The sequence below is a fragment of the Vidua macroura genome, chromosome 5 (genome assembly GCF_024509145.1).
Source record: "Vidua macroura isolate BioBank_ID:100142 chromosome 5, ASM2450914v1, whole genome shotgun sequence".
NCBI classification, from domain to species: Eukaryota; Metazoa; Chordata; class Aves; order Passeriformes; family Viduidae; genus Vidua; species Vidua macroura.
The window spans coordinates 19,754,427-19,769,152 of NC_071575.1; the positions used below are offsets into that span (position 1 = coordinate 19,754,427).

The 14,726-nt window shown below is 44.5% G+C and overlaps 1 protein-coding gene across 1 annotated transcript; it reads left to right on the plus strand.

Annotated features, from left to right (window-relative positions):
* The first annotated feature begins 12,021 nt into the window (after positions 1-12,021).
* RPS19BP1 (ribosomal protein S19 binding protein 1) lies at positions 12,022-14,482 on the plus strand. Its single transcript, XM_053978802.1, has 4 exons — positions 12,022-12,086; positions 12,175-12,315; positions 12,621-12,718; positions 13,805-14,482. Exons 1-4 carry the CDS (start codon positions 12,038-12,040, stop codon positions 13,937-13,939), a joined length of 423 nt encoding a protein of 140 aa, XP_053834777.1. The 5' UTR covers positions 12,022-12,037; the 3' UTR covers positions 13,940-14,482.
* Positions 14,483-14,726: the final 244 nt, after the last annotated feature.

Below are 14,726 nucleotides of genomic sequence, written 5' to 3' on the forward strand. Positions count from 1 at the left end.
TGAATGGGCATTTAACTGGAGGTGAGTGGGTTTAGAAGCATAGATGTCATTTAAGCCTTCCAGTAACTGTGGCAGCATCCAAGGGCTTCCAGGTGAACATTTGTGAAATCATTTGGGATCTCTTCCTTCTTTCCTGCAAGATACCTCAAAAGAAGCATCACATGGAGGGAGGTCAAAGGGAAGGATTCACTTCCTTCTGATACACCTGTGCAACAGCTCTTCCACTTTGGTGGGAGTTACCTGGTGGCCCACACACATTTGCCCTGTTAGAACAGCTCTGTGAAGAACTTCAGTGATGCCTCAAATTATCTAGGGGGAAAGTGCCACCATCCCTGGGGAAGGGCAATGTATTTCAATTATGTGGCCATATCTGAGAGTGATTTTGAGTGAGATGCACAGTCCCACCTATTCCAATTCCCCTCCCTCAAGCTCCTGTTGCCATGGCAATGGTACTGACAATTTCAATGCATAAGCCCAAATTTGCATTTTAATGGAACATAATTAGAATGCTGAGATAAACGATTCTTCCTTGATAAAAGGTAACATAAACACCACATCTCACAAATATGCTCTACCAACAATTATTGCACGTACAACACACACAGAGCTGGGCTGTGGGAACTGGGAAGTTGATTTCAGCTCCTTCATGCCTAGCTGAGAAATTTTAAATCCACCACAAAACCCCACAGTTTCCAGAACAAAATGTTAGAGTTACCAGATATTTGCTGCAAACTGACTCTATCACCTCCTGGCTAATGTCCTCCCATGCAGTACTCCCAGGTCCAGGCAGGGTTAGCCCATATCTGCTGTCCCACACTGGACCCTGAGATACTCTCTGTATGCTGACAGCTCCCAGGGGCTCAGTAGCCCCTGAGGCTACTGAGAGATTCCTGAGATGATATCCCAAGGATGAAGAGAAACCTCTCCCTCTGACTGTCCTAATATTTATTTTCCTTTTGTTTTTAGCTAAATTTGTCATGAGGTGTGCTCTCACTTGGTTTTCTGCAATATGCCCAAGAGTGTATTCTCCAGCTCTGGGATCAGGAAAGGAGCACATTGTCAGCCACACTGTCAGCCAAGGGGCCAAATAGCTACAAGAGGGCAGAAGGAGATTTTAAAAAGGAAATGTTGCCAAAATATCTTTCTTTACTTCAGCAAAAGGCAGGGAAAGGGAATGGAGGAGAGGGAGAAGCTATTCTGCACCAAATATGAAATAAGAAAATTAATTTCTCCTGCCCTTGAAACAAATTCCAAGCAGGCAGCTGCCAGGAGTGAATACAGACAGAAGAGAGAAAGGAAAAAAAAAATAAAAAAAAAGGAAAGAACAGAAGAAAAGCAAACAAGTGAATCAGAAAAACTGCAAACTGCCTGGAAAGTTCATTTGGCTTTTCAATTGGGAAGTGAAATGATACATACTTGGGTAGGAACAATCACACCTGGGAGAGTCTTGAAGTAGCAGCAGCCCAGACCAGCTTCTCCTGACCCATCTGAAACCCACTGGGCCACCCAGCCTTCAGAGAACTTGAGACAGCTCTGTGAACAAGGGGATGGCAGAGGAGTCACCTCTGCCACGAGGCAGAGTCCATCTGCCTCATCTCACCTGCCTGGGCTCTGGAAGCAAAGCCACACATCCTGCTGAGCAACACTGACAGCACACCACTGACACTGAGTTTCTATCTACCAATGCATCAAGTAAATGATACAGAAGTTGCTCCTCAGAACTCTGTGGCCTGGATCTGCCCATTTCTTCCTGCAGAGAGCTTTCCAAGGGGTCTGCTTCAAGTCCTGCACCTTCTATCAGCACTGGCTAACTAGCCATGTCCCCTCTATTAGAGCTATACAATTAGGGCCCAGAGGGTTCAAGCAGCTCAATGCTCCTCCTCCATCACCCCACACAGTATCCAGCCTGGTGGAATTCTCATTCCTCCTCCTAGAAAGTCTTTTAGTCCTACTCCTCTGGGTTGCACAAAAAAAGAGCATGTCTGCCTCTCACCACTCCCACCACCCCAGCTAGCAACCCCATTTAATCTCTCTGCCCTCCTTCATTCACCAGAATCAAATATTAATTGGGCTGCACTATGATAAAGTGGCTGTTAATGTGCTCCGCCCCATGAACAAGTGGAGCTGGATTCAGCCTCCAGTGCAGCACACAGCTAAAAGAGCAGGGCCAGTTGAGCCCAGGGAGAAGTCTCTGGGGCTCCCCACCAATTTGGCCAGCCACAAAAGGCTGCAGGTCCTGATGGCTTGGATCCAGTTGCTTTCCCATCCTGTCTAGCACTGACACCTGTGTAAAAGCACATAGCCAGGCTGCACACAAACACACACAGGGTTACCTACAGCCATCCAAACCGTACGCAGTGATCCGGCCGTACAACACCAGCTGAGGAGCTCGCACACTGTGCCTGCCATGGCACTGTCTCCGTCTGTGCAAGTACACCCAGGTAGAAACTCACGTGGGTGCTAACATGTATATGGGGTGTGCTCTCAGCCCAAAATAAATCATGGAGTACCCAGTGAGACAAGTGACTGTACAGCTACACACAACCAGACCAAAATGCTTCCCTGGAGTTGATTGCTTTCCACATAACCCTTGTTCGAACTGCAGTTGATTAACTTAAAAATAAAACAAACTAACTCTCCTAAACACCATCTGTGCCACTGATAAAGTGGTTCATGGGACATTTATTAGTTAGCTACTCTCCCTTAGGACACAGTTTACAAGTTCTGCTCAGTAGGGACTTCTCAAAGGCTGCAGACATGATCCTAGGGTCCAGTTCACAAAGTTTATGGAACAAAAAGCAGAGCAATGAATACAAGAAAGGAAAGAGATGGTCTTTTGATTTAGAGGAATTCAAGTGCTGGGAGTCAAGACCAAGAGATAAAAGACCCACCTTGCACTCATGCCCCACATCTTCAGCAACAGGGGCCCATGCCTCCAGTCACTTAGCTTCCTTAGCAAGAAGAAAGACCAGCCCTAGCAAGTCTCCCTCCACCACTCACCCCCACTGTCTTTGGAGGCTACCACGGTGCCTCCCAGGGGTCTCTCCACAACAGCCCTGTCAGAGAGGCAGCACCATGGCCACTCAGAGTACAAAGCTGTGCTGGGGGCAGGGCTACACACGTGTGCTGGCAGATAGGGCAGTAAACAGCAATCCAGGGCTGAGCACTAATTAGCAAGAGACTTGCTACCCAGCCGGTATGGCGAGCAGCAGGAGATGAACATGACTCAGACCAAAGTCACCCTAATACCCAATGACTGTCACTCAGGATGTGTGCTCCATGGCAGTGGTATGGATTTGCACCCCAAAGCCCCTGTGTATCTTGCTGGTTCTGTTCCCAAAACTTGTCAGGGATGCATAAAACCTACAGCAACTCCACGTTTGTCCTCAAAATCTCTTCCATGTCCTCCCCCTGCTTCTGGCAGGGCCTTCCTAAAACTCATCACTCGTCTCTCCTGGCTGCAGTGGTCGTGGCAGGCAAAACTCAGCCTCACAGTGACATCTAGTGAGGAGAGCCCAAGCGGCACCATGCACCCGTGCAAGGAATGGCAGCAGTCTCGTCTCCCGTTGGCATTCGTTCCCCGGACTTCAGGAGGCAGAGCAGATGTGGCCCTGGAAAAGGCAGTCTGGCCCGCGGGGTTCTCGCGTCACAGCGCATGGGTGTCTGGTACCCAGCACCTCCAGGGCTGCCCCTGCACCCCAAGAGAGTGAGAGTGCCCCAAGTACCTGCTTTAGTGCTTGCACTTAAAGCCTTAGTGCTTCCTAAACTGTGCTGAGGAGAGATGGGTGAAAAGGAAAGAGGGGAGGAGAGGAGAGACCCAAACATATCATTTAGAGAGACTCAACTGCTGGGAGTCGAGAATAAATAGTAAAAAGTCAGGTTGAACTGTCACCCTCCCACAGTCTCAGAAATTGCGGATCCTTTTGCAGACGCAAAAGCAGTAAAAAGAGACAGCAGTCAAGGAAGCAGGGAATAAGACAGGGAAAGACAAAATACAGCTATTAGAGGGAGAGCACAAAGGAGAAAAAGGGGAGAGAAAAAAAATTACAAAAGCAGAGTACAGAGAGAGAGGCCTGGCACTACACTGATGAATGCAGCATGCCAGCCACAGGACAGATTATCTCCCCTTGATCTTAGAAGCCCCACAAGTTATTCTGTGCAGTTCTGAGCAATTCTGAAAAAAATCCCAGAAATTAGGAAACCACAGTGTGTGTTGCAGCTATAAACATCCAGCCCTTCAAATTTGAAGGGAGTGGGGAACAGCAGGGGAGATGTTCTACCTTTAGCAACCAAAGCAGGGACATGCATGATGTAGCTGCAGCCATGGGAAGATTGGGCTGTGCCAGCAGAGGACAGAGCAGGCAGGAGCTGCTGCAGCAGCAGGCAATGCTGCCCCAGCTCCCCTGGCTCTGCTCTGCACCAAGCAGCACAGACATCCTCTAACAAGGCCTGCCTAAGGCAGCAAAACCCGTGATGGCCCCAGCCCACCTCCTGTCTGTCTCCAAAACCTTAATAATTGATGACAAGCATAACTAGATAAACTTTGCGGCATTCTGAGCCAGCTCTAGGGCTTGTAAACATTTTAAGGAGCAGAGAGGCTGGGAACAAAACACAGAGCCTTCCACCGCCTCGTCACTGCTTTAAAAGCAGCCATGTTCAGCAGCCACTGACATTCCTAATTTCACATCTACACAGCATGAGGACACATAAGTGCTCAGCTCTAATGCAACATCTTCTCTGTGGATTTCCAAGCTCTTTACACAAGACACCATTAATTCTACTGTAACCTGGATGAAATACATCCTTCCTAGAAGAAATAAGATATTATTTCATCTAAGGCCACAGTATGCCCAGAGAACCACTACAAATCCTCTAGTTAAGGAATGTTATACACTGAACCTTGCCCCAAAAGCCTCATTTCAGTTTCTGTCCATTTTCTCTGTATTCAGTGGGGAACTCTCTTGGGGTTTATTTCTCAGATTCTGGCATGGAAGACCTGTATTTCTGAGTAAAACACAAAAGAAAGCCACAAAGCAGGAAACAAACAAGGTAAGGAAGGAATAAAGAGTAAATGGAAAGCCAGAAGTGAAACAAAAGAAGGCCAGGTGTCAACCAGGGAGGTCAGTCTGCAATTTAAAAAGGAAAGATCAATTCTAGAAGTACAAAAGGGGAAAAAAAATAGGCTGAAATCCAGGGGCAAGAAAGCAAAAAACTAAATCAGCAGGTAACAGTCCAGTGGCTTGAAGCTGATTTAAAAGGAAAACAAAGGTCCTGGTATATCTCAGCATACATCACAGTTGGGATAGCCACAATACAAAGAGTAGCACCATACAGCTTCAGAAAGCTTCAACCCATTTGCCCAAACAGAGGAACACATACCACATCAGAAGGCTTCAGAGATCTGCCCCTACATAGTAACAGCAGCTCACTCCAGAAGGCTGCAAGTATCTGCCTTTCTTGTTCTTTAGCCCAACTTTTTATGCCCCTCATGTTCATGCACTGCACCTGTGTGCCCTCTGTTCCCTTTGGTGATTGGTCAGTGCACCCAGGCACCCCAAGTCTCATTGCTTTCAGTGCTACTCACCTGCTTTTCACAGCTGTAGCCCATTAGGGATGAGGTTTGGTCATAGCCCCACTCCTAATCACCACAAACTGTGTACCTACACTGGTAAACTTGGAGGCTCAGATGCTGATGTAAGTCTCATCAAACCCACACTAACTGTAAGTTTCAAAAAGGGAAGATACCTTGGAAGAGTCTGCAAAGACTTCCATGAAATAGCTCTAAACTTCTTATCCAGCAGTACCAGTGACACAAAACCACAAAAATTAACAAGTCAGACTGCCAAGAAGCAAGATAGGGGCCTAAATCTCTAAAGTTTTCGGTAGTTCCCAATGTGTACATGTGGCAGTAAGTGTTGTCCACAATTTACTCACTTTTCTACAATGCTTTTTATTCAGCCTGAAAATCTACAAAGCAAACTTGTACTGTCTCCAAGCCCTGCCTTTGCCCCCTCCTGTGTCTGCCATGTGTTACACCTGTTCTCCAGCATTTAGCAGTTCCACAGCTCCTGTATATTTTGTTCACTCAGGCCCATCTCTGCTCCAAAGGATCTTTAGATCCTAGGTTCTTAGGGAAAAAGAAAAGCTACAGCAGGATAGGTTTAGGTCTTTCAAACTGAGGGAAACAGTGGCAGTGAGTCTGCCCTTTTCTCCCAGAGCCAATGCTGCAGGAATGAAGAAGGTGGGGAGGGTAGGAGGGAGACCCAGAAACCATGTCCATGGCCCACAGAAGGAACAGGGAAAAGTCAATCACTCTGAGACCTGGGATCCTTCTACTCCTTCATCCTTTTGACATTTAAGGATAGCAGTGGGAAACAGAGAGAGAAATCATTCCCCTCCAGCTGCAGAACTGTTTCGCCTGCTCCACTCTAGGTCTGCAAGACCAGCAGATGCTCTTCTGAAGAGAATTTTCCCTTCAGGGAAAAACAGAAAGTATGAGGGCAGTGGACTTTCAGGCATTTTTGTGAGTCTGGATGCCAAACCCCATTTTTCTGGCCACAAAAACCTTGTGACATGAACTCTGTACTTTATGTAAATTATTACTAGCAAAGTGCTTTCTGCTGATATTCTAAGCCCTGAAGAAGGGCTTGATTGTTTGTTTGTTTGTTTGTTTGTTTGTTTTTTCCAAATACAATATTTTATGTATTTAAAAATATTTCCTCTATCTACAAAGTGGGCTCTTACAGTACCAGCAGAGCTACTACAGATGCTTGTTCTCTTTCCATTTGGAACAAAAGAAAACAACAGGTAGGGGACAAGGATGTTGAGAGTTGCTTAATCTTTGTGCTTCCTTATCTCTTCTGTATAGGATGTCTCTTTCGGGGGAGAGTTCATTTCTTGCTACAGCATCTTGCACAGCAGGAAGCTGATTTAATCTTAACCTGCTCCAACATTATCCACAGAACCTGTGCAAGGCAGAGCCAGATTCTTGGTGAACTGGAACAGGTCACTGAAAAGTGAATGGAAGAGGTAGATGTCTGCACTGGATAAAAAAAAAAGAAAAAAAAAAAAAAAACAAAAAAAACCACCATAATAAAAGACTTTCTGTCATCTAAAATAACTAGATACTTATCTATGCAAGTGTATGAATGAAAGTTTTGCCCAGCCCTTGTTGAAATTCAGTAGGCTGGAAAGTTAAATTGCTTTTCAAAGGCATGTCACACTGTTAAAGGACAAAGGTTCCTGTCCTGTGCACTTGAGGTACAGTGATCCATGGCTCTTTGTAGGAACAGTGACCACAGCACAAACTGCTTCAAGTTGGCAAACACAGCTAAATAGTAACGACAGCAGCACTGGGTATTGCTGTTCAAGAGAAAATACAGAATATGGGAAGTGGTAAAGCTGGACAGCTGCTTAAAGCAAAGCACATTCCATAATCCACATATGAAGAAACATGCTGAGGTGAAAATCTGCTATGAATCAGCTTGACAATCAGTCTGATTCATTTGGAATAGACAATACAGATATATGTGTCAGTGTGGACTGTACCAAGTGTTCTGACATCAGGATCCCATTTCCCAAAATCATAAAATTGTGGTTTTTTAAAAAGCCCTAAACTAAATAAATGCTTGTGTTTGTTATATTTTCCTTCTAATGCTGCCCTTAGCTTCTGTCTTCTCACATCCTTCACAATATTCCTTCAGACGGAGACTCCTACATAACCCCCTGAATCCAGAAGCTGGAACATAAAGCAAGAGCAAACAGACAGCTATTATGAACTGCTACAGACAGCAGTATGATTAGACATGAATATCAGGTATGTCTTTATTAGCACGTGATACAGAATAATAAGGTGGAACAAGCTAAATCAGATGTCTTCCAAAGCCCAGAATAATAGGGAAATAATAGTTGTTCCAAGATGAACCAGGAATTTTATCTGCATATTCAAGCAGGAAAAATTACCATTTTTCAATGCCATAAGAAAGCAAGCAGAAAGTGAACTGATAATATTCACATATGGAAGTTACTTAAAACTCCAACTGATCTGTAGGCTGGGTTATTTGGTACTTGAAAAGCCAGCTACCCACTGAGGCATGAGATTTAAAGAAAGCTATAAAACATGAACATTAGTGTCAGGAAGCTTTTGAAGACATCTTAAACTTCAGAAAGAAAGGCATTCCCAATCTGAAATGCAGCACCTGTGGGTTTTGCCATCTAAATTCAGATTATTCAGGCTCTAAGGTAGTGATTTATTTGGATGTTATACATTTAAATGAAAACCATTTGGCGTTCATTCTGTCCCCAAAATGCTTCAAAGAGCTAGCTGAACTGATTTTTGAGGGATTGCAAAGCAATGAAATTTTAATTTTTTTCATCTTGGATGAAATTTTAATTTGAATAGAGGCCTTAGAGGCCTTAAAACAGTATAATGAAATACTGGTTTTTTGTTTGTTTGTTTGTTTGTTTGTTTTGTGGTTTTTTGGTTGTTTTTTTTTTTTTTGTACTGACATAGACAAAGTCTTATAACATTAAGTTTTTAATAGTACCTACTAAAATATGTACTATATTTTAATAATAGTCTGGAGAAAGCTATTTGTAGGGTCTGCCCAGCTACTGTCAACAGTGACTAAAGTAAAAGAAAGGCATAGTTAAATGTATTTATCATGATGACACAAAGAGCATATCACCACTGAGAGACTGATAAAGCCATGGAAGCTCCTGTAAAGAGAAATACAGCATTTCATATGCTGTGCTCAGCATAAAGCAGACTTATCAGAAACAGGTAGTTGACTTAATCTAAGGTCAGCAGAGGATATTTTGCAGTTTGAAACATGAAGAAGACATTGTGTGATCCAAATGCCTACATTCTACAGCTATAGTAGAAGTAACATATACTACACAGGCAAAACCCAGTTCATATTAAGAGATGATTTTACATTCCTAATATAAGCCAACAAATTTATCTTGTTTTGCAGTGCAGGGAATATGAGCATAATTCTCTATTAAGGTCAAAGAGGAAAGGAAGACTCTGCTCCTCTGTATGCATGAGTGTGGCAGGTCTTGGTTGTACCAGAGCCACCCAGCAGGAACAGGACAGATGCTGAAATCACCATGTCTGGTAAGACCAAACACAGCTGCCTCCAGAATGCAGTCAGGAGAAACAGCAACGATCATGTCCTGAAAAAAAGCTGCCAGATCCTGTTAAAAGGAGATGAAGAAATGTAATGTATTAATAATAGGTACGTGATTTCACCAAGTGTTAAAAACCCCACAGCCTATGTTAGACCGTGATCTTTGGCAACAGATCCAAGCCTGGGGAATATGTCAAACCACAAAGTGTGCATCCATTTAACCTCTTGGTGAACTCACCAGTTTCAAGAGCCTGACCAGACTCTGAGGCAGGAGACCGTGAATGCAGTTAAAGAAAGTGCCTTGCCTTCCTCTTCAGCGAAGTGACCCCTGTGTGCTCATTAAATTTTATTCTGCAGGTAATTGCTGACTAAAATCACAGCAAGTCTGCACCCGGCCTTGCTGGTCAAAGGAGGAGTTGCCTGCATTATGGGTCCTTGCTACTAAAGGTATTTAATAAGAAGGGACTAAGATTTTCTGAGACACCTATGTAACTGAGAACGTTATTAATTGGCACAACAGAAATAGAAATGAGATGGTAATGGTTTCCTTTTGAGGTAGAAAAGGGAATATGTGTTCCATGAACAGATAATACATCAGTGCAACTTCTATCACACTAATTCATTAAACATGTTTTGCAGTGTTGACAAAAAAGATGTTTTTCCATCAGATGGCTGCATAAGGCATTTATGAGGTTGCACCATTCTAACACAAAGCATGTGTAACAATGTATTAGGTGTTCCTAATAAATGATGTTTAATCAGTAGAATAAGCTGTCTTGAATATACTGTGTGTATGTAACCATGAACAGCTTACACACAACCTGTAAATTGTATTTTAGGGGCTAAAAGAGAGTGTTTGACTGATGAAGTATTTTGAAAATATTTTCCCCATGGCATTGGCAGTTAACATTTATCTCACTCTGACCAAGATGAAGATAATATGCATATACCAGCAGTAACAACTTTTCTGCTGACTATAATATTCTTTATTGTTCTCTTCAATTTCAGCAAGAGGGTATTAATTCATGGCTTGTTCAGCTTCTTCACAAAGCTACAATAACCTCTTTGTAACTTTGTGAGCTTTCATACAACTGGAAGGACAAATCTGGCAGAGCTGAGCAGGTTCAATTTTCCACCAGCTACTAACAGAAAACAAGAAAATGGAGAAATGTTCTGCATCATATATCCAGTGACTGTCCCTCCAAATCAATTTTAAAAAATAGCTCATTAAAGGGAAAACTAGGATTGAGAAGTGACATGCTGAACAAGCAGTAAATGGTTAATGTTCCCCAGCTCTGAAGCCAGGAATAGGCACCATGTAAGTCCTGTCCAGAAAAATGTATTAGCAGCACTAGCGGAAACTGACACAGGATGCTGATATCCATCCAGCCAGGGATTCAGAAGAGAAGGAACAATAAAACACAGGCATTGAGGTGACATCTGCAGAGGCTGGAGAACAATTTCCAGAGAACCACTGTCTTTTAATACAAAGAGGTTTAACTGTTATTGGTCCCTGTTACAGATCAGTACTATGAGAAACAATGAGAGTCATTTGTATCCCTTTCTCCCTGCAGGATATGTCTGAAGGAGAATAAACCTCTTTTCTCCTCCAGTGTCAGCTTGTTACTGGCAGCACTAGTTATAATTGAATAAGCTTTACTCAAATGATAGCTAAATTTAGCAGATATTAGCATGAAGTCTCTAGAGGGGTGAAAACTGGAGAAGAAAGCTTTAAACAAATAGACTAAAGTAACTGAATTATATATGTAATTTATGGCAGAGTCAACTTCTCAGCCTGATGAGTCTAGCACAGTTAAATCTGGATTTTGGGGCCTTGCTGAGACAAAATATGACACCATGCCCTTTCTTCCTGGCCTGTGATGGCAGGACCTCTTGTATTGTCCACAAAATCAGATTCATTACCTGGTGTGCAACAAGCCAATAATTACACACTTAGGAGAGACTTGATTATTTATTTCAGAGTTGTGTGAGCCCAGGTGCTCAGTGACATTCCCCAAACCAAGCACACCCACCAGACTCTCCACACCATCATTTATATGCAGAAGTTCAGGGTTTGTAACTTTCCAATTACAGACACTATGTTGTGATGAGTTAGTAAGAGTAATTACATAACTCCAGTTAATTTCTGTGCAGGCTCAGGGGAAGGGCCTTCACCTGGACAGGTTTTTTTTTTTGACATTTCGGCATGACTTTTAGTATTATAGAGAACATGGATTGACCTTGAGTATTTTGCCAAGTTAGCAATATATACATAGACATACATCAGCATCTTGATTTATTACATCCTTAAAGGTTGTTTGTTCCAGGATATCCTTGAGTAAGGGATACTAACTGTTATCTGTTCTGATACAGAACATCCTGACTTACTACATCCTTAAAGTTTGTTAGTTCCTGGATGTCCTTGACTAAGGGATGCTGGCTGCTGCCTGGTACACCGATTAAGTCTTTTTTCTTGCTGATTAGCATTGAAAGTATTCAAAGATCTTGCATCAAAGAACATCCTGACTTAAGATAATCTTGATATTCAGACAATCTAGTCCCAGTCCCTGCCAAGTCAGGGTCACCTAGAGCAGATGACACAGGACCGTATCCAGATGATTTTGAACGTCTCCAGAGACAGAGCCTCCACGACCTCCCCGTGCAGCCTGTTCCGGCGCTCTGCCGCCCTAACCGCGGAGAAGTTCTGCCTCGTTTTGAGGTGAAAATTCCTGTGTTTTAGCTGATGGCCCCTGCTGCGTGTCCTGCGGCCAGGCGACGCCGACAGGATCCCGTCCTCCTGCTGCCGGCCCTGGTTCGCCGGCGCAGCCGCCCCTCACGGGCGGGGGTGCGCGCGCCCGCCGGGCCGCGCGGGGCGCTGCGGGGCCGGGCGGGAGCGCGGCGCGGCCATGTCGGCATCGCTGCTGCGCCGCGGCCTGGAGCTGCTGGAGCCGCCGGGTGAGCCCGCGGGGCCGGGGCCGTGCGGGCTGGCGGAGGGGGGCTCCCCGGTACGGCTGCAGTGATTCCGTCCCTCTTCCTGTTGCAGGCCGGGCGAAGGCGCCGCCGGGACTCCAGCGAGGCCGGGCCGGCCCCAGGGCGGCGGGCGCGGCGAGGCGGAGGAAGAGGGCCCCGGAGCCCGGCAGGAACAAGGCCACGGTCAAGGGCAGAGTCGTGAAGTCGGCGATAGGTGAGCCCCGACACCTCCACACACCTCGTACCGGGGACCCTTGTGGTGTCCCGTAGCCACGCTGCCGGTTGCTGTATCCATTCAATTCAATCCAATCCCATCCCATCCCATCCCCATCCCGTCCCATTCTCCTGCATGCCCTCTTGGTGTTGCTCACTTTAAACACAGCCTCATTTGTGGGCACCCCTATCCCTGAACTGTAGCGGTGTCTTTCTCCCGGGGCTGTGCTGATCCTTCTGTGTCTCTCCTTGTGAGCTGCCTGGATGAGCAGCTGATGTGTTTTGTCACTTTCTGCTTTGCTCCAGAGGAGTACCATAAGAAGAAGCCTGTGAATCACTTGAGAGAAAACCTGAAGTACATGTTAAAGGGACGGCTTGTTGCAGACAAAGCTGTCACAGAACAAGTAAGACTTTCATTTCTGTTTGGGATGGGGGGGTCTGTTTCCACTGAGGAACACAGGTGAATGGGAATCATCCCTGGATCTTCCAGATTTACACCTTACACGAGAGAGTCAAGTTAAGCTTCTGCCTACAGATGGCCTTGAGGAATTTCCGTGTGCCCTGGCAAAATAACTTAGTACACTTTAAACTGTTGTTGATATCTTGCCCCCTATGATATTTTCTGATACTAGTCAAAATCATAGAATCGTAGAACAGTTTGGGTGGAAAGGGACCTTAAAATATCATGCAATTCACCATCCACCTGCCACTACATCAGGTTCCTCAAAATATCCTGACAGCTGTTGGCTTTTCTTAATTACCAAATATATATTTCATAGTTTCAGCTGCCAGAGATGCCCTGGTTCAGACCTTGTCGTTACTGTTCATCAAATTGGCCTTCTCTGTAGCTGGAGGCTGATTAACGAGGAAGCAGATGTGCTGCTAGTTCATCTAATAGGAATTACTCAGCTTCCTAAATGGTGTTTCTCATAACTTGAGAATTTCTTGAATTCCCCAAAAGGTAGTCTCATGCCAGGATTTGAAGAGAAGAATAGCTGACAGTGCTGGAATCTTGTGCTGTTTTTATGAAATATAGGCTGTTAACTTATATAAACAAACAAAGTGGTTTAGGCCAGTGTTTCTCATGCTAGAGACTTTGACAGGAGGTGACAGTGTATTAGAAAATGCTGAGGGAATTCCACCAGCTTGTTGGGGTTTTGGTTTGTGTCATGGAGTGAGGGAATAAAAAAGAAGGTCATCGTTTCAGGAAGTTGTGAATTGAAATCCATGTTCTTATCTCTGTGACAATTACTAGAAAATAGTTTTCATATTTGACTCCAAATAACAAGTTGGTATCTACTGTTGTCCCAGTGATCTGCTTTGGTTAACGTCAGTAGTTTGCCTCTCACTTTTCTTTGGAGGCACTTTGGAAAATAGCAGGGTTCTTGTAGAACAGCAGGGATGGTGCAGGTGAGCTTGAAAATCATTGTTTTGTGATTTGGTCTGGATAACAATGACTGTTGTTTTTTCCATTTCTATATTGTCTGAAGGTTCTTGCTCAGAACAGAGGCAGGAAGTCCAAAGATCAGCCTCCAGAGAAGACAGAAAAGAAGAAGCCCGAAGGCACTGTGTTTACTGAGGAAGATTTCCGTAAATTTGAGAGGGAATACTTTGGGATCCCATAAACTTCGTGACAGGGATTCTTGCAGCTCCAGTCTTTCTGCAGCTTCTCCAGTCTGGCTGTCAGGCCTGGGCATTTCCTTGGCATGTTTGAAATGGCACATGGGGGATGTGCCTCTGCCAGTGAGTGCCTCTGTGTCAGACTTGCAGAGCAGCTCTGCTTCTGGGCAAAGCTTGTTACTGGCCAGCTAAAGCCACTGAGGTGCTCTTGGCTCTGAGGTGTGTTGTCCTTATAATTATCCTCCTGCACCCAGCGTGTCTTGCATTCTTGATGTAGAAGGGTGGATCAAACCAAATAAAATCTTTTCCCCTTCCTCAGGATATAAGGCTCCTGCTACCTGTGTTATTTGGCAGGGAGCATTGAAAGTACTGTATCTGAATGGAGAAATGTTTTGGACCAGCATTAAGAAGAGAAGGATGCTTTGAAAGACTGTTAAACTCTAATAACCCTGGAGTTTGGGTTCTGATTACAGCCCCTGTCAGGCCTGTCAGTAATTGCAAAAACTTTTTATATGTCGTTTGATTAAATAATTGTTGCAGATACTGTCTCTCTGCCTTTGTAGTAGTGATTATTATGACAGGTGATGAAGACGAACCATGTAACTGCTATGTTCCAAGCATTCCTCTCTTTAGGATGACTCAGTTGTGTGAATGGCCTCTCCAATTCATGTTAACGCATATATTAAACCATCTCTCTGACATGCTTAGGCATTCAAAGAGTGCAGGTTGGAATGGAGATGACTCCTCCATTTTGGCTACTCACAATCTTCCCTTTCTCCAAGGAAGAACTCT